General features: G+C 34.2%; 3 protein-coding genes and 1 long non-coding RNA gene across 5 annotated transcripts; all 4 read left to right on the plus strand.

The window, feature by feature from the left end:
• The first annotated feature begins 54 nt into the window (after nt 1-54).
• On the plus strand, nt 55-7,461 carry LOC111413315 (uncharacterized). Of its 2 annotated transcripts, XM_023044239.2 has the most exons (6): nt 55-455; nt 508-634; nt 5,661-5,822; nt 5,874-6,156; nt 6,211-7,010; nt 7,062-7,461. In XM_023044239.2, the coding sequence occupies exons 1-6, from the start codon at nt 381-383 to the stop codon at nt 7,409-7,411; spliced, it is 1,797 nt and encodes a 598-aa protein (XP_022900007.1). In that variant the 5' UTR covers nt 55-380; the 3' UTR covers nt 7,412-7,461. The 2 variants fall into 2 exon arrangements, with proteins under 2 accessions (XP_022900007.1, XP_071056173.1); XM_071200072.1 differs by lacking the exons at nt 55-455; nt 508-634 and adding an exon at nt 2,380-5,129.
• Nucleotides 7,462-7,756: 295 nt separating this feature from the next.
• On the plus strand, nt 7,757-13,597 carry LOC111413306 (mucin-2-like). Its single transcript, XM_071199783.1, has 2 exons — nt 7,757-7,874; nt 7,935-13,597. The coding sequence occupies exons 1-2, from the start codon at nt 7,833-7,835 to the stop codon at nt 13,434-13,436; spliced, it is 5,544 nt and encodes a 1,847-aa protein (XP_071055884.1). The 5' UTR covers nt 7,757-7,832; the 3' UTR covers nt 13,437-13,597.
• A 552-nt stretch (nt 13,598-14,149) lies between these two features.
• On the plus strand, nt 14,150-15,084 carry LOC111413307 (uncharacterized). The gene is made up of 2 exons (XR_011641738.1): nt 14,150-14,264; nt 14,313-15,084. It is a non-coding gene; the product is annotated as an uncharacterized lncRNA (long non-coding RNA).
• Nucleotides 15,085-15,106: 22 nt separating this feature from the next.
• On the plus strand, nt 15,107-20,157 carry LOC111413289 (uncharacterized). Its single transcript, XM_023044202.2, has 2 exons — nt 15,107-15,192; nt 17,915-20,157. Exons 1-2 carry the CDS (start codon nt 15,175-15,177, stop codon nt 20,099-20,101), a joined length of 2,205 nt encoding a protein of 734 aa, XP_022899970.2. The 5' UTR covers nt 15,107-15,174; the 3' UTR covers nt 20,102-20,157.
• Nucleotides 20,158-20,206: the final 49 nt, after the last annotated feature.

The following is a 20,206-nucleotide window of genomic DNA, read 5'->3' on the forward strand; positions in this document are numbered from 1 at the left end:
TAAAATTTATTTTGTACAATTTTGCATCGTAATTTATTTAAAATAGTTTTAGCCCAAAGGCATCGGATTTAATGCACTGTTCGATACGCTGACGTTGAAACTATTTGCGCCAATCGTAATGTTATGTATTTAGTTTTTCCTGAGTAGCAGTAGCGACTTGTTCATAACATTGTCCGACGAGTCACAGACAGTTGTTTAGCCACAAACACGCCAAATCTCGAACAAAAAAAAAATTTTTTTAGATAAGATAATGTTAAACGCGCTTACAGCACCTATTGACGACGTATCCATCCCGTGTAGTGTCTCCTGTAAAAGCGTACTTAAAACTCTTTATATCAAATAATAATGATAAATATAAAAAGGTAATTAATTGAAAGGAGATGAATAGAGAGCCAATACGGCGAAGAACCAAAAAATGGAGTCTGGCCACATCAACATGCGTTTTTCTAATAGAGGTAATTACTACTAAATCTTGATATCACCTTATCATTAAGAAATTTTTTTAAGTTTCTCCTCCCATCTGCTTTATCTTCATACGGAGTTTTTTTCGACGAATTCGTCGATGATGGATACTTCGCATTTTACCCAGCTTTATGGACACCGGTTGTTTATATAGCATCGTTAAATATCGTCAGTAAGTTTTTATTTTAAAATTTGTCATTCGATACAAACTCTTTTCGGTTACTGTTTAAACCGAGATTGAGTTAAAAACATACGCGAAGGTCGCGGTTAAACAATATTATCTTCAAGATGGATTATATGTCACAAGATTTGAATTAAAAAAAAATCAGATACGATTAAGGTGCCAAACAAACGTTTTGCGTTAATGTGTTGCTACTTAATCAGTCCCGGCTTTTGGTATTCAATTATCACACAACGTCAAATGTAAATAGAGAAATGAGTCATCAGATTGACACATTTGATTGAAATCAAATGAAATTTTTTTTTATTTGTTACGTATTTAGAAGTTTGAATCATTTGAATAAAACAATATATCGTCTACAGATTTTAATTATCATGTAATTTATTTTGTTGCGCAAACAACGATTTTTTTTTAATTGTTTCATCTTCATTTCGATTTCCTGTTTTCTATTTTTTGTGTTTCATTGATATTAGAAGGTTGGGAATGAACTTGTTTGTATTCATTAATTAAAAAATTAGTGGTATCATAAAAAAAATTATCATTAACAGCTGGGTTATAATTATAAACAAAAATATTTTGAATACATGTTGAACTCTGTTACTTCATGGAAGAAATTTTCTAAGTTTTAATTAATCGAATTGATTTTAATTAACGCTGAGTTAAATTTTATTGACTTAATTTCAATTGAAATAATTTAGCAATCTGTATTAAAGTTCTTGTCGATATTCTCAACTTTCATAGTTTTGTTTGAACGTAATCTGAGCATGGTACTTCCTGAATAAATAATGGATTGGAATCTAACAACCACGCAAGTGGACGAATAAAAATATAATGAGAGAATTTCAAAAAAAGGGGAGAACGGAGCAGCATGTCCATCGTATAAAAAGGGTAGTAAAAAGTGCTAACTAGTTACAAAGAAATTAGTTTATTCCCATTTTCATTTGAAGGTCGCTTTTGATATAGTAAACAGGAGATAGCAGAGGCAAGTATGAGAAGGAGACTCAACAGAAGAATGGCAGGAACGGTTATGTGGAGAAGCAGAGAGATGAGTGCATATATCGGAAAATAGTTACAATTCCAAGTACAGAGGATATGAGTAGAGGTTGGTGGGGAGGTACAGTTGTGGAAATGAGGATATAATATATAATTACCAAATGGTAGAAGAAAAGAGAATATATGGGCTGTATGGGATGAATTGGGAAATTTTGGACAACTTCATGAGGAAGTAGGAGGGTGGTCCAGTCTTGAAACAACGTATTCTTTTGATCAAAACACTATGATAGATAATTGAAATGATAATTGAAAACTGTTGGTTCACCAATGGTAATAAAATTTAACTACCAGGTTACACTTCTTCAGTAATTAATTTACTTAATTCAGTGATTGGAAAGTTATGGAAAGCAATTTGTTCGTATGTGTAGCAATGAATGACAACAATATGGAATAGAATTTTGGAACAGTGCTAAATAAACTATCATTTATTCTTTATTCTGTACAATTCACTAAACATTTCTAAGCTCATTTATTATCTTCTCATTCTTGCAATGAAACGAATCATAGCATAGCCACTAATGAATTGAAGGAGAAGGACATGAACTAAGAATTTGCGTGGAATCAGATACTAAGAAATTGGAGGATAATGATGGATATTCTAAGCAGAATATGATTGTGAGGTAGATTCCATTTTGACTAAGTGCTTCGCAGAAAGCAAAAATAGGAAGAAACGTTCTTCTTCTTGCTTTAAGACATTTATCTTGCTTCTTAATTATTCATACCTGGGAAGTTGAGCTCCAGCTATGTACGGTTTCTCCATTCACGTTTTTTTTTTGGTTCCCATCTCACAATGTCTTGGATATCGCATTTGTCTCTAACATTTTCACTGTTTTATGGTGCCATAAAGTGTATCCCATGTAATGACGTAGCGTCTTCATCTCCGCTGTTCTAAGGATTTTTTTTGTTGTACCATTTTCTGCACTTATCTCTATTGCGTATGTCATAACAGGTAAAATCTTATATGTATGGATCTTGCTTTCTAGTGACATATACTTGTTTTGCCATATTATGTACTTCAAGCAACTTGATTTCGAAGATCCTTTCGTTCTTTGAGCTATAGTTTTTTTCTTGGCGCTTCAGAAGGTTGCGTTGCAAAACTTGTGTTCTTCGGCCGGGAGTATCGGACTATTCTAGCCCCGAACTACCCACTAAACCCTCTCCCCCATCGTTTTTCTTCTTCAGAATCCGCCGGGTGGCGTTGCATTGGAGCTCTTTCTGTCCTTACAGTTCTGTCAAGAATACAGCCTGAGCTCCCGTTTCCAGGATTCATTCCTACTGCATCCTCCGATTGGGTGAGCATAATTACAAAAAAAGGGTTAACTATTTAATTAGTTAGCTAGAAATAGAAACGTACCTGGAAGGGGGGCATGATAGATCGCCCCCTCTTCTCTTCTATTCTTGGTTCTTCGCTTCTATTCTCTTCTTCGAGTAATTCTTCTTTTCAAGGGTCCATCCTTACTGGTTCCTCGGGTTGAGCGAGAATAATTACAAAAATACGGTAAACTTTTTATTAGATATCTGCTTACATATAAAAACGTACCTGGAAGGGGGGGCATGGTAGACCGCCCCCTCTCCTCTTCTATTCTTGGTAGTCTAGAAAATTTCTAGCTTTTTCTTACGTATTATGTAGCAGTATTTCTTCTCTTTCTTCTGTTTCAACAACTTCCCTCACGAAGCTTTCCATAATTTTTTAGTTGTCCTCACTTGAAGTTTGAAGTGTCTATAGTTTTCTCCATCTCTCCCCGTCTCCTTGTTATCCATGGCGTTATTTTTGGTAATAATCTTTTAGTCCATCTAGCTTTACCAGTGTCTTTAGCCCATCTGGCTTCCCATTCATCTATAGCTTGCTGGTATATCTCGTTCCTATTTTGGGATTCTTCCTTCGCCGTCTTTCTTTGTTTGGCCATCTATTGGTAGCGTGTTTCCCAATCGAACCCAACCCAATCCAACTCAAACCAACCCAACCCGACGATTGTATACCCGTTTCTATATTCTTGTTTCCAACATCGTTTCCATCAGGTTCAACCATAACAATTTGAGTTATTTCTTTGTTTTTCCAAATTGGGGTTCCTTCTACTATCATTCCGCTCCTGACTACAGGGTGATTCGGGAGGAAATGGAAAGATTTTAAGGACATGTCTAGGAAGCTAAAATAAGCAAAATAAGCCCATATGTTTAAATCCGATTTTCATTTGTTTCCGAGATAATTAGGTTTTTCTTTTTAAAAAGTTAATCAAGTTATGTTTGACAACGTTATCCTATATGACAATTTGAAACAAAATGTTAATTAAAGTGATAGTTGTAATTGTTACGAAATAATAAAAATGCCTCACATTTTCAGTCATAGAGAATATGCAGATATGGTGTTTGTTTATGGTTTTTGTAATGGTAATACTGTTCGTTCAGTAGAAGAGTATTGACGTCGTTTTCCGAATCGAAGAATTCCTAATAGGCAAGTGTTTCAAACTGTTTTTACACGTGCTGGCGAAAGTGGAATGTTCCCAAGTGCAAGCATTGTTTCTGAAAAACAGCAAGGGCTCAGTTTGGAACATGAAGAAAATATTCTGGATGTTGTAGAAAATAATCCAGGGATAAGTACAAGGCGCATGGCAATACAATTTGAAATTCCACAAACAATGGTTTGGAAAACATTAAAGCGGCAAGGCTTAAACGCTTTTCATTTGCAGAAAGTACAAAACTGATGAAGCTCAATTTACTCGAGATGGAATTAACAATTACCATAATAATCATCGATGGTCGGACGAAAATCCCCTACTTATTATGCCATATTATGTACTTCAAGTAACATGATATCAAAGCTCCTTTCGTTCTCTAAACTATACTTCCTTCTTGGAGATTCTTGCTGTTCGTCATATTGATTATAGGCTAGTAGTATACTGCCAATTTGCAATGGAATGGTTTCCGACCCAACCCAACTAGATGATTGTACACCTGTTTCCATATTCTTGTAATCAGGTTCAACCATAACAATTTTAATTATTTGTTTGTTTTGCCAAATTGATTTCCTTCTACTATCATTGCGCTCCAGAAATCGTGCTCTCTCATCATCATTCTCGGTCTGTGTTTCAAATTTTTCAAATCCTGTCTGTGTATCTGCTTCTCTTTCCATTCTCCAGATGATACTTTTAATTTCTCGTTTTATATTTCTGTCTTCATTCTTTTTTAATTCTTCCACTAATTTAAGCATAGAATTTATTGTAGGTATTTCTTAACATTTTAGCTTCTTCAACTCCAGTTCTTTTTACTTCCTTTTACATCCTCATTCTTTTCTTACCGTCCCCTCCCATCATATGTTCTATACTAGTTTTCTTAGCTACTCCACTATCAAAAGAGCACCTCCTTAACCTTGCCGGAGTCTGGCTTTGTGGGTCTGCTAAAACTTATCGACACTGGTCGTGATCGTGCCATCAAGGTACTTATCCTGAATATTTTTCCTTCTATTCTTTGCGGATACAAAATGTTTCTGTTTAAGTGAACCATTCAGTGCTTTAACTATTGGCGATATTGAGTAGTCCTTTTTTCATTGACTATAAAATGAATTATATTATTAATTAAAGTTAAAAGCTCCCCAAACAAACAATTAGAATAAAAAGTAATTAATTGAAAGCTACATTACTATTATGATCACTAAATAATAATGCCCAGTCAACTCTATAAACGCAAATAATCCACATATCATAATTAATTAACAATAAACATTTACTAATCTGTTAATACATTATCGTTAATCTCAACGTGATGGGTAATTATTCGCTCACGTTTAATATGATTATGACTTGTAACCAAACAAAGAACATAAACTACACAGAAATCCTTTATTTGTGAACGCTCTTTTGACGCGATTAGCCGGACAATTGTTTCTATTTTTATTTAATCAAAATTTTTAAATATAATCTTATTTGAATAAGCAAAAAACTTACGTGTATTTGTTTTGTGATTATAGATCCGTGGGGTCGAAGAGTATGCAATCGATACAAAACGCAACAATTTTACTTGTTAAAGTATTTTATTGCGGCTGCGATAATTATTATGGTTTTAGGGCAAATTACTGCTGTGTTTTTACCAACATTAACAATGCAAGTGCTTCTTTATGGAGTATTGGGAGGTAAATTTTATTTATTTTATTTTTTTTAATATATTTTTAATAAAATTTTAGGCGCATCTACAGGTTTTACAATTTCAATAATAAATACATACACATCGGATAATTTCGAAGGAAAACCAAGAATTTTTGAAGCGACTCTTCAAGTGGCAAGAGCTTTTACACTTTTTGTAATGCCTCACATTGTTTTATTCTTAGTAAATTATTATAATATTTTTCGGGCACAAGCTTTATTTTCCGGTTTTATGCTTCACGCGATTCCAATTGGCTTGGTTGCTTGCCGTAAAAAAGAAAAGGTCATCGAAAGACATTTAACGCGTTACAAAACGGTACCTGGGTGGGTAAAAAAATAATTAATTGTATTACTTATTTTGTGATCCTTTCTTAATAGGTATCTTTTTAACGAAGATTCCATCGAATTACCGACTATTAATCGATTTTCAAATGGAATAACAAATCCCGCGATCGAAAGAAGAAATTCTCAAGAAGATGATGGTGATTCCTCGACGAGTTCTGACGATTCGTACACTTTTACGGAAATAAAAGATCACGATTCAATTTTAAATCAACAGTTTCGAATGAAAACTGAAATGGGAGTTGAAATTTTGCCTGAAATTCCAGAAGAAGATGAGTCTGAATTAAAAGAATACGAAAAATTGAATAGTAATTTAAAAAGATTAAGCAGGATTAGTAGTAAATTCGAAGAAGTGATCGATAAAGATGATCGAAACTCTGGGTTATTTTTAGAGCCGAGTAATTTAGATAATTCTGTGCGAAAAAGGCATTCTTATTTTGGCGAATTTAAACGAAAAGGACAAACAGAATGTTGTTCCCCTTATCAAAAATATTTATTTCGAAGGAGAATGAGAATGATTGGAAATTTGATTTGGGACGAGCTTTTAAAGCCGTTAAACACATCTTTTAAAACTTATTATTTTTATCCATCTTTGTTTGGAAAAACTTGCATGTCTTTATCTTATGCTATTTATATAAGCACAATTACTCACATAGCTTTAGTAAACGGAGCTTCTTATAAAATTGATGTCAACGAAGCTGTTTTTCTTTTAACATTTATCTCCGTTGCTTGGTGCTTTTTTCTTATCAGTTTACCGTGGGGGATGAATTTAGCAAAAACAAAACTAAAACTTTTACACGTTTTTGGACTTTTAGTAACCAGCGGAAGCTTTTCAAGTAAATATTTAGTTATAAATCGATTATTAAATAAAATCTTTTTTTTTGTAGTGATTTATATTTCTCAAAGCCACGATATGATAACTTTGAGTTGTTTGGTGTTTGGATTGGGTTATGGAACAATATCATTCAGTGAAAATTTAGTTTATGAGGAAAGTTTGGGTCCAAGACGATATCCGGTTGTTTTAGGAACATTAGAAACTCTTTCGGGTTTATTTGTGATTGTTATTTATTTTGTTATTTATATGTTTAAATTAAGTATAAGTAATTTGTTTTTATTATTTTACGTGTTTATATCAATGAATTGTTTGTTGTGGATCTTAACGCCGTTAGCGAATTATGTTTGGGTACACGTGCGTAAGAAAAGAGACGATTCATTAAGATTTTTTTCTAGAAATTAAAATCTCTGTATATAAATTTATATTACTGTAATAAAATATACATAATATTTTCCACGAATTTTATTGAGGCTTTCTGAATAACAAGTTTATTGAGGGATTTAGATGCGATAATCTCTTGGAAGGTTTTTTTTCAAATTAGGTTATGTTCAATGTAAAATCCTTTTCTGGAAGGTGTCACAAATATTTTTCCCTTGCAAAAAAAAAGATGACATGAAGATAAAATTGTGTTAAGATAAAAAGGGTAAATATTCTGTAAATGTAAACAATTAAACAATACCCGAATCAAGTGGGGTGGTCATAAATGCGTCATTCCATGATAATAAAAAACTAACAACTCAACAGCAACATATATTCATAAAAACTTTAGATTTGTGTCGTGAACAAGACAATCAGTGTTGCAACATTATCGAATATACTAACAATGAATGTATTTTATATAATTTTAATATCAGTGTTGAGTTTCGTAAGTTTTTAATTTTCAAAAAAAAGTTGAAACTAAAATTTTCTTTCCATTAACAAATAGGGAGTTACTTATTCAGAGGAAAATATTGATTGTAAAGGGAAAGGATTTATTTGTTATAATCGTGAACAATTTTATCAATGTGTCGATGATGGAAACAAAACATTAACGCAAGGGATTCCGCAATTTTGTCCGCCTGGGTTTGTATGCAACGATTTATTAGAAATTGAATGCGAGGATGAGTGGATTGTAGAAACCACGCTCTCAAGTTTAATTTCTGATCAAACAACTGTTGGTACAACCATAAGTGGAATGCAAACAGAAAATACAATAACGTCATCATCAGATTTTACTGAAATTAATGAATCAACAACTGAAATATCGATTGAAACAAGCACTGTCACTGATATTACTGAAGTTCCATTGGAAACTACCTCAAATGCAGGACCAAATTCCAATGGAACCACTGAAATTCCAATTGAAACTAGTACTGCTTCAGATATTACTGAAGCTCCATTGGAAACTACATCGTTGATAGAGGTAACTCATTCAACTGATAATACTCAAAATCCTATAGAACCTACAACTACATCTGAGAGTACTGAAATTCCATTAGAAATTAGCACTGCTCCTAGCATTACTGAAGTTCCATTGGAAACTACCGCAAATGCAGGACCAAATTCCACTGGAACCACTGAAATTCCAATTGAAACTAGTACTGCTTCAAATGTTACTGAAGTTCCATTGGAAACTACATTATCGATAGAGGTAACTCATTCAACTGGTGACACTCAAAATCCTATAGAACCTACAACTACATCTGAGAGTACTGAAGTTCCATTAGAAACTACCTCAAATGCAGGACCAAATTCAACTGAAACCACTGAAATTATAGTTGAAACGAGTACTGCTTCAAATGTTACTGAAGTTCCATTGGAAACTACATCATCGATAGAGGTAACTCATTCAACTGGTAACACTCAAAATCCTATAGAACCTACAACTACATCTGAGAGTACTGAAATTCCATTAGAAACTAGCACTGCTCCTAGCATTACTGAAGTTCCATTGGAGACTACCTCAAATGCAGCACCAAGTTCCACTGAAACCACTGAAATTCCAATTGAAACTAGTACTGCTTCAAATGTTACTGAAGTTCCATTGGAAACTACATCATCGATAGAGGTAACTCATTCAACTGGTAACACTCAAAATCCTATAGAACCTACAACTACATCTGAGAGTACTGAAATTCCATTAGAAACTAGCACTGCTCCCAGCATTACTGAAGTTCCACTGGAAACTACCTCAAATGCAGGACCAAATTCAACTGAAACCACTGAAATTATTGTTGAAACTAGTACTGCTTCAAATGTTACTGAAGTTCCATTGGAAACTACATCATCGATAGAGGTAACTCATTCAACTGGTAACACTCAAAATCCTATAGAACCTACAACTACACCTGAGAGTACTGAAATTCCATTAGAAACTAGCACTGCTCCTAGCATTACTGAAGTTCCATTGGAAACTACCGCAAATGCAGGACCAAATTCCACTGGAACCACTGAAATTCCAATTGAAACTAGTACTGCTTCAAATGTTACTGAAGTTCCATTGGAAACTACATCGTCGATAGAGGTAACTCATTCAACTGGTAACACTCAAAATCCTATAGAACCTACAACTACATCTGAGAGTACTGAAATTCCATTAGAAACTAGCACTGCTCCTAGCATTACTGAAGTTCCATTAGAAACTACCTCAAATGCAGAACTAAATTCCACTGGAACCACTGAAATTCCAATTGAAACTAGTACTGCTTCAAATATTACTGAAGTTCCATTGGAAACTACATCATCGATAGAGGTAACTCATTCAACTGGTAACACTCAAAATCCTATAGCACCTACAACTACGTCTGAGAGTACCGAAATTCCATTAGAAACTAGCACTGCTCCTAGCATTACTGAAGTTCCATTGGAGACTACCTCAAATGCAGGACCAAATTCTACTGGAACCACTGAAATTCCATTTGAAGCTAGTACTGCTTCAGATATTACTGAAGCTCCATTGGAAACTACATCGTCGATAGAGGTAACTCATTCAACTGGTAACACTCAAAATCCTATAGAACCTACAACTACATCTGAGAGTACTGAAATTCCATTAGAAACTACCTCAAATGCAGGACCAAATTCCACTGGAACCACGGAAATTCCAATTGAAACTAGTACTGCTTCAAATGTTACTGAAGTTCCATTGGAAACTACATCATCGGTAGAGGTAACTCATTCAACTGGTAACACTCAAAATCCTATAGAACCTACAACTACATCTGAGAGTACTGAAATTCCATTAGAAACTAGCACTGCTCCTAGCATTACTGAAGTTCCATTAGAAACTACCTCAAATGCAGGACCAAATTCCACTGGAACCACGGAAATTCCAATTGAAACTAGTACTGCTTCAAATGTTACTGAAGTTCCATTGGAAACTACATCATCGATAGAGGTAACTCATTCAACTGGTAACACCCAAAATCCTACAGAACCTACAACTCCATCTGAGAGTACTGAAATTGCAGTAGAAACTAGCACTGCTCCTAGCATTACTGAAGCTCCATTGGAAACTACCTCAAATGCGGAACCAAATTCCACTGAAACCACTGAAATTCCAATTGAAACTAGTACTGCTTCAAATGTTACTGAAATTCCATTGGAAACTACATCATCGATAGAGGTAACTCATTCAACTGGTAACACCCAAAATCCTACAGAACCTACAACTCCATCTGAGAGTACTGAAATTCCAGTAGAAACTAGCACTGCTCCTAGCATTACTGAAGTTCCATTGGAGACTACCTCAAATGCAGGACCAAATTCCACTGGAACCACTGAAATTCCAATTGAAACTAGTACTGCTTCAAATGTTACTGAAGTTCCATTGGAAACTACATCATCGGTAGAGGTAACTCATTCAACTGGTAACACTCAAAATCCTACAGAACCTACAACTACATCTGAGAGTACTGAAATTCCATTAGAAACTAGCACTGCTCCTAGCATTACTGAAGTTCCACTGGAAACTACTTCAAATGCAGGACCAAATTCAAATGAAACCACTGAAATTCCAGTTGAAACTAGTACTGCTTCAAATGTTACTGAAGTTCCATTGGAAACTACATCATCGATAGAGATAACTCATTCAACTGGTAACACTCAAAATCCTATAGAACCTACAACTCCATCTGAGAGTACTGAAATTCCAGTAGAAACTAGTACTGGTCCTAGCATTACTGAAGTTCCATTGGAGACTACCTCAAATGCAGGACCAAATTCTACTGGAAATACTGAAATTCCAGTTGAAACTAGTACTGCTTCAGATGTTTCTGAAGCTCCATTGGAAACTACATCGTCGATAGAGGTAACTCATTCAACTGGTAACACTCAAAATCCTATAGAACCTACAACTACTTCTGCGAGTACTGAAATTCCAATAGAAACTAGCGCTGCTCCAGGCATTACTGAAGTTCCATTGGAGACTACCTCAAATGCAGGACCAAATTCTACTGGAACCACTGAAATTCCAATTGAAACTAGTACTGCTTCAAATGTTACTGAAGTTCCATTGGAAACTACATTTTCGATAGAAACCACAACTTCATCTGAGAGTACTGGAATTCCAGTTGAAACTAGCACTGCTTCAAATGTTACTGATGTTCCATTGGAAACTACCTCAAATGCAGGACCAAATTCCACTGGAACCACTGAAATTCCTATTGAAACTGGTACTGTTTCAGATATTACTGAAGCTCCATTGGAAACTACATCGTCGATAGAGGTAACTCATTCAACTGGTAACACTCAAAATCCTATAGAACCTACAACTACATCTGAGAGTACTGAAATTCCATTAGAAACTAGCACTGCTTCTAGCATTACTGAAGTTCCGTTAGAAACTACCTCAAATGCAGGACCAACTTCAACTGAAAATACTGAAAATCCAATTGAAACTAGTACTGTTTCAAATGTTACTGAAGTTCCATTGGAAACTACACCTTCGGTAGAAGCAACAGATTCAACTGGTAACACTCAAAATCCTATAGAAACTACAACTCCATCTGAGAGTACTGAAATTCCGGTTCAAACTAGCACCGCTGCAAATATTACTGAAGTTCCATTGGAAACTACCTCAAATGCAGGACCAAATTCAACTGGAACTACTGAAATCCCAGTGGAAACTAGCACCGCTTCTGATATTACTGAAGTTCCATTCGAAACTACATCTTCCGGGGAAACTTCATATCCAAGTGTTAACACTCAAAGTCCAATTGAAACCACAACTTTATCAGCTCAATCAACTAACGCTCCAGATACTACAATTTCTACCGAAAAAGAAACGATTTTTACTTCGACTTCTGAACCACCAAATTCTTCCATGGTTACTGATTTTCCAACAGAAACTACACCTATTTATGAAACTACTTTATCTTATGAACACACTAATTTTACAGAAAGTTCCACTTCAACTACGTTGGTTTCAGAATCAAATCCAAGCGAATTTACCACTCCTTCGATAGATTCTACAACGAATCTTCCCGTAAAAACAACATCAATAATAGAAGAAACTGTTCCAACTGAACATGCAACAACGATTGGTGATTTTACGTCATCAACGGAAGTTAGTACATCAAGTGAGGATATAAATTTCAGTGAGGTTACTACACCTAATTCTTTGACAAATGATTCCAAAGAAACTGATAGTTGGGAAGTTACTGATGATTCATTTACAACTACTTCATTTCATTCCACAATTGTTACTACTGAAAACATAAACTTTATTAATAATACTGAGATAATTGAAACCACCACTTCCAACGAAATAATTACAAATGAAACAAATTCTCCAACACCGGAAATTACAACTACTCCTCCAGAAAAAAAATTTATTTGTACATCCGCCGGGAAATTTCCAGATTTACACGATTGCTCGTTATTCCATTTATGCATCAACGCATTTATTAAATACATCGACATTCCTATTAGATGTCCTGACGGTACTCAATTTAATCCTGATACAAAAAGTTGCACCAGAAGACCTGTTCGTTGCCCGAATGATCCTCCTATTATTTGCACAACTTCCGGCGTTTTTCCTCATCCCACAGATTGCACGCGATATTACAAATGTTTTTGGACATCGCTTTACAAACGATTCTCTCAAATTCAATATAATTGCCCATCAAACACCAAATACAATCAATATTTAAAACGTTGCGTTCAATCTAACGATTTATCTTGTTCAAATCATGTTCAAAGTTCACCGTTTTATTGCGTTGAAAGCGGTAGATTTCCCGTTGAGTTTACTTGCGATGAATACTATGAGTGTAAAATGAAAAATGGGCTTTATGAAATTAAGTTGAAAACGTGTTCATCTGGGAAATTATTTGATGCACAGTGGCAACGGTGTAGAAAATCTCATTTGGTGGTTTGTTCTTATGGAATCTTTGAAGATTACGATTATTATGATAATTTTGGTGGAAGATCTGATTCAGAGGAGAATTAAAATGTATTGTTTAATAAAAGTGCATGTTAAATAAAAATATGTTTAATAAAAATCTATATTTAATAAAATTTCCATTTAACAATAAGGTGATATAAAGAGTAAATATTTATTATTAAAGTGCGTTGACGTAGATTTTATATAAATAAACGATTTTAGTATGATTTCAACATAGTTTATTTCTACTTAAAATGTTACTCGTGATATTATTTTCTCCTGTAAGTTTTTTTTTATTTTTTATTGAATAATTCTCATTTTTTTATGTTTAGTTTTTTATCTTGGGGGTAACCCCTCAATCCTGTTCAACAGTAGGAAGACATCCAGTTGCAGGATCTGGTTGCAAAAACTATATTCATTGCACCGTTGTTGGTACAACAATGTATCAAACAAACTTTACTTGCCCTTCGACGAGCGTTTTTAATTCAAGGTTACAGCAATGCGTTAGTGACTCTTCATTTACTTGCAATGAAAAGATTTGCGAACAATTTGGCCCCCTTCAACCTAGTTTTGAAGTGCTTTATGGCGATCCAAACGATGCTACCAATAAAAGTTATTTTAGTTGCGTCTTAAGAAATGGTGTTTGGACCACGAGTTATGGTGCTTGTGGGGTGAACGAATGTTTTGTTTACTATGCTATTGATAGTAGTAGAGAAGGATGTTGTTTTACTAACCCAACTTATTGTGGTGCCTCACCTGTTGTATTTACTTGCGGAACTTAATCTAAAAATGTTTCGCTTAATTGTTCTATATAATAAGATTTTCGTAGATTTTCTAAAACATTTAGTGTTTCATTTTCAAGTAGTTACGATGAAAATAATTGTGATTATCCTGGTGAGGATAAAGATGTTGTTAAATAAAAAAATTAATAAGATACTTTAGTTATTTTTAGTTCTAAATGTTTATTCAGAACAATGTTCACCAGATGGCTTAAAATCGATCGCCTTAACCGCTTGCAAGACTTACGAAGTTTGCACAAACTCGATAAGCAAGAAATATAACTGTCCGATAAATTCAATTTTCGACCAAAGAACTTTGAGATGCAAAGCGGACTTTATATGTCCTGAAACTGAAACATGTAAGAATTCTTTGGATTACCCCGACCCTAACTATCCTAAATCTCGTTATTACATCCGATGCCACAAAATTAACTCAGTCTTCATTGTGTCTTATTTACAATGTGGCACAAATGAAATTTTTGAACCATTTCGAAATCGTTGTACCACTACCAATTACCCCATTCCAACGGAAAATTGCGAAGAAGAAGGTGTTTTTGGATTATACCACTACGATTGTACAACTTACATGGTTTGTAAGCAAATTGATTCACAATTTGATAAGAAGATGTATCGATGTCCAATAGGAAGTTATTTCGATCCATGGAAAAAATTATGTGCTGTTGGATACGAATGCATGGAATCAAAGTGTAAAAAAGAAAACGATAAAGGTCTTGATGTAAATGACCCAACTAAAACTCAATATTATAAGTGTGTTTATGACGCAACGGGAAAATTAATTCCTTTGTACCTTTCTTGCGGTAGTAATCAAGTTTTTCATGAAACATTACAAAAATGTCAAAGTAAATAATTGTAGTTGATGTGGAAAATAACGTTGTTTATCTAGACGTTTGAATAAAATACTTCACTAACAATAAGTATCACTCTATTTTTGTTATTCACACCTTATCTAATCCTGTTTAACATAAGTTTTAAGATAGTAAAAACAAGTTGTTCTTTGTAAAAAGATGTTCTTAAAATTTTTGGTAAGTTTTATTATTTTAAAGTATGTTTTTTTAGATTATGTAGAAATGAGTGTGATATTAAGATAAGTTATCAAATTTATTTTCTAAAATTGATAGTTTAGTGTCTTGGTGATTTTAGACCAGGTAAAAATAATTCCTTTTAGGCCCACTTTTATCATCCTCCTGAAACTATCCGTGCAAAAAGTCAAGTCCCTCACTTTAGAAATCGATATCTTCGTAACCGCTCGATGGAAAAAATTGCGGTAAAGTTTATTGTAATTAGCGAACATTTCTGCATATCACATGTTAATTTGGAAACTTTCGGGTCCGCGGTTTTTCTTTTATCGCGAGTTAAGTGAAAATAGTACTCGATTTTTGAGAGTGCAAGCAACTTTGTCTACTTTGCGATTTTTTTTTCTCCAAAACTATTTGACGAAAAAATTTCCAATTTCATCTGGTGGTAAACTGATGTGTTCTTTATGTGGGGCATATTTTATTTTTTCAATATTCCATATAAATCGCGGTTTAGTAGGATGCGGTTATTTCGAAAGCGACCTGGCGGATTTAACGGGGGTTCCGTCCAATCGGAACAGATGGTTCGTCCCAGACAGGACGTCGCGCCTTATTTCTTTATGGAGGTAAGATAAAGGCGCGACGTACTGTCTAGGACACACCATCTGTTCCGATTGGACGGAACCCTCCTCTCCCCGCATAGCTTATTTATGTTTCTCTTTAATTTATAATTCCATTAAATCGCTCTTCAAAAATTAGGGAGCCCTAATTTTGAAAAACTGATAACGGAATCCGACACCCGACATTATTTGACATATTTTGGTCAAATCCGCGAGGAAATCTACTCAGCCGTTTTCGACATAACGGCGTCTTACTAAACCGCGATATTCCGCGAAACCGTATGGAATATTGAAAATATAAAATATGCCACTTATTAAGAACACATCAGGCTAACACCTGTTCAAAATTCAAATTTTTTCGTACGATAGTTTTCGAGAAAAAAAATCGCAAAGTTGACAAAGTTGCCGGTACCGTAAAAAATCGGGTACTTCTTTCATTTAACTCGCGATAAAAAGAAAACCGTCGATCCGAAATTTTTCAAATTGACATATATTATGTAGAAATGTCCAGTGATTACAACAAACTTTGTCGCAATTTTTTTTATCGAACGGTTGCGAAGATATCGACCTCTAAAGTGAGTTGCCTTGACTTTTTGCACGGATAGTGGAGGATAGTTGCCATGGTTACGGCGGTTTTAAGCGCTCTCATTGGCTAAGAACTGGATTTATCTATCGGATAAATTTATCAGGAGGTGGTAAAAGTGGGCCTTAATAAGATAATGTCCCTGTAGAGTGTTTTGTGTAAGTTACCAAGATTCAAAGACATCCAACAAGTCTTGGTAACTTCTTCAACTTCAAATTTAGGATTCTTGGAAGTAAGTTATTTTCTTCAGTTGAATGTTTAACAACCTCAGTGTGGGCCATAATTCACACATGATAAGGCAACGAAATTCCTGGTTGTTGGGTCATTTTTTATACTTTCTGGAATATTACTCATTCATTTCCCTAAGTATTCAGTAAGATTTCTTGTCTCCTCTTTGTCTCCATAATTTTGACAGTTTTTATAGGATTCTGGGCATCAATGAGTGTTGATCAAATTGTCTTTTCCTATGTTCGATGAAATTTTATGGAGGTGGTTCATAATTCCCAGTAATGTGATTGTTTCCTTTTCATCTAACAAGATTTCAAACAAGATTCTTGGAACCAAGCACCCTATACCAATAAGTCTTGACCCACGAATTTTGTACTCTTGGATTCAACAAAACTTGATAGCTTCTTAAACTTCAAATTCAGGATTCTGGGCATTAATGAACCAAGTTGTCTCCCTACGTTGACTATTCAACAACCTCAGTGTGGCTCATAATCAGCACATGATGGAGCAACCAGATTCCTTATTGTTTTGTCATATTTTACACTTTCTGGAATACGTCTCATTTATTTCCCTAATTTCAGTAAGATTTCTTGGTGGAACTGCATTCTCGAGACTTGGTACTCTAGTTTTCTTAATGTCTAATAAATGCCAGCAGGATTTAGAATCACTACTCCAAATAAGAACTCCCAAGATAGGGCAAGAGTTGGTGGTTTCTTTCACTTCACAATGTCTCCATTTTTTTGACACCTTGAATCTTGTTGTCTCAATGAATGTTGTACTCTTGGATCCAACAAAACTTGCTTCTTAATCTTCAAACTCAGGATTATAATCATCAATGAGTTTTGACATTCAAAAATCCTAATAACCACAGAATCTTCTTCTATTAGACTGTTTTTGATATCCCACATAGAGTTCTAGGCATCAATGAGTCTTGGCCAAGTTATATTCTCCTGCTCTACTAGGAGTCAACTTCTGTTTTATAAAGAAACTCCATCAGATGGCCCACAATCCACATATAATGGGCTATTTTCTATATTTGTAACATTTAAGGAATGTTGACCAAGAAATCTTGACGAGCCATGTGCTCTTTGAGGGAGAGAGATCCTGTTAACAATTATTCTTCTAACATTTTGAACATATTTAGAAAGAGTATTGTGTTTTTGACAACCAGCGTCCTTGGTGCTAAATCATATTTTGCACTTTTTTCTCCATCCTTAATACAAGAACTTATGAATTTCATCAAAATTAGAAGAATCTAAAATAAATAAAATCTAAAAAATATATTTTGTACTTTTTTTAGCTACTGGTTTTATTCAAAAATCTTAATGAATGTCCCAATGAAGGAATATTTTCCATACCAAATACTGGTTGTAAATCTTACAAAATATGCAGTCAATTAGGAGCATCGAATTATTCTTGTCCATCAACTACATTATTTGATCAAAGAGCACAAAAATGCGTTTTAGATTTTGTTTGTCCTGACACAATTTGTGCTCAAGTTCCTGCTGGGTTATATCCAGATCCGAATTATCCAAGTAATAAGAAATTTTATATCGAATGTTATGGGGTTGAAAATTTTAATGTAAGATATGGAGAATGTATTGATGGCCAAATTTTTCAAAGTGATTCTGGGAAATGTGATAAAGAAGAAATTGCAACAACCACATCAGCACCTTTAATTCCAATAAGTAATTGCTCTGTATCTGGTAGTATTATTCCTATTTTTAATACAAATTGTGAAAAATATGGGATTTGCGATAACTTCGCACTAGAAATTTTTAATTGTCCCATAACGACATTTTTTGATCCATGGACAAATAAATGTCGTACTGATTACAAATGCTTAGAAAAGTACTGTTTAAATGAACCTGAAGATATTTACTACTTAGATCCAAATGATTCTGATAAAAAGCGATATTTTGAATGTTTAAGAACTGTTAAAGGTGTTTTGCCATCATACCGTTGGTGTGGGGATGATGCATTTTTTGATGAAGAAGAAAAAACATGCATCTCTTCATCATCCTCAACTCCGAATTGCACCTCATATGGTATTTTCCCAGTATATTGGAAAGTAACGAATTGTACACAATACGGAATTTGCTCAAATTCAGTATTAGAAACTTATCAATGTCCTAATATGACATTCTTCGATCCATTTGAAAGCGAATGTTCTCATCATCATCAATGCTTAGAAATCTATTGTTATAACAACCCTGAAAATATTTATTATTTAGACCCAAATGATCCAATCCAAAAACGATATTATGCGTGTATTTGGGATGAAAAAGGATTATTACAACTGTATTATTGGTGTGGGGATGATGAAGTTTTTAATGACGATACAATATGTGTTGATGCAGATGTTGCATGTACTAGAGAAGGTATTCTTCCAACAAATCGCAGCAATGAATTCCGGATTTGTTTTAAATCAGAAACGTCGTTAGTATTAAGAACATATAAATGTGCCATTTTGACATATTTTGATCCATGGAAGAGCCAATGCGTTTCTGATTTTATATGGATAAATGATTATTGTGAGTTCCAACCTAAAAATGTATTCTACCTAGATCCAAACGATTCAGAAAAAAAGCGTTTTTATCAGTGCGTTTGGTACAATACAACTTTACGCGAAAGAGTTATCCCATTGTATTATTCTTGTGGGGATGATGAAATTTTCGATGAAATCAATAAAAGATGTATTACAACTACAACATTAGTAGCTTCAACATCAGATTGTTCTGTAGTTGGTAGCACTTTCCCAGTGTATTACACAAATTGTTTAGAGTACAAGATTTGTTTCAAATCAGAATTTTCTTTTGATTTAAAAACTTATCGTTGCCCTGGATTGACTCTTTTCGATCCATTCAAAGGTGGATGCGTTTTTGATTATACATGTATAGAAAACTATTGTTTCGACCAACTCGAAAATGTATTTTACTTGGATCCAAATGATTTAGAGAAAAGACGATTTTATGAATGTATATGGGACGAAATGGGAGTTTTCCCAAAATATTATTCTTGCGAAATCGGGGAAGTTTTTGATGAAGTAAATCAAAAGTGTGCACCAATTCCTTCCCCAAAATTAATTCAACCAATTTCTGATTGCTATAAAGAAGGATTATTTCCAGAGCCTTATTCAGATTGCAAAATATTTAAAATTTGTCGTATTGATGGCAAATCTTATTTAGAAGAAAAATATTATTGTCCAACGATGGAGTTTTTCAACCCATGGAAAAGTGAATGCGATTCTGATTACGAATGTTTAGAAAATACATGTTTAGATAAACCTGAAGGAACGTTATTTTTAGATCGAAACGATCCAGATAAGAAGCGTTATTATCAATGTGCTTGGGACGGTTTCAGAATTTCACCTTTATATCATTTCTGTAATGATGGGAACATTTTTGTTGAAGAAAAAGAGATGTGTGTTGAAAATATTGGGTTTATGACGTGGATGTGGATGGCATTAAAGAAATTGTTTGGATAAAATAAACATTTTTTTGATTAATGTAATTTAATGTTTAAATAAAACTTTTATTGCAACTTTTTTATCTTTCATTTTCATCATTGTCGCGTTTACGTATCGTTTATT

This window comes from Onthophagus taurus, chromosome 11 (assembly GCF_036711975.1).
Source record: "Onthophagus taurus isolate NC chromosome 11, IU_Otau_3.0, whole genome shotgun sequence".
Taxonomy (NCBI): Eukaryota; Metazoa; Arthropoda; class Insecta; order Coleoptera; family Scarabaeidae; genus Onthophagus; species Onthophagus taurus.

Bases quoted from the DNA above. Each gene is read 5' to 3' on its own strand.
- LOC111413315 (XM_023044239.2), top strand. From the start codon at position 381: ATGAATAGAGAGCCAATACGGCGAAGAACCAAAAAATGGAGTCTGGCC. The intron at 6,157-6,210 runs GTGGGTAAAAAA...CTTTCTTAATAG, and splicing joins CGTTACAAAACGGTACCTGG to GTATCTTTTTAACGAAGATT. The intron at 7,011-7,061 runs GTAAATATTTAG...TTTTTTTTGTAG, and splicing joins AACCAGCGGAAGCTTTTCAA to TGATTTATATTTCTCAAAGC.
- LOC111413306 (XM_071199783.1), top strand. From the start codon at position 7,833: ATGAATGTATTTTATATAATTTTAATATCAGTGTTGAGTTTC. The intron at 7,875-7,934 runs GTAAGTTTTTAA...ATTAACAAATAG, and splicing joins TAATATCAGTGTTGAGTTTC to GGAGTTACTTATTCAGAGGA.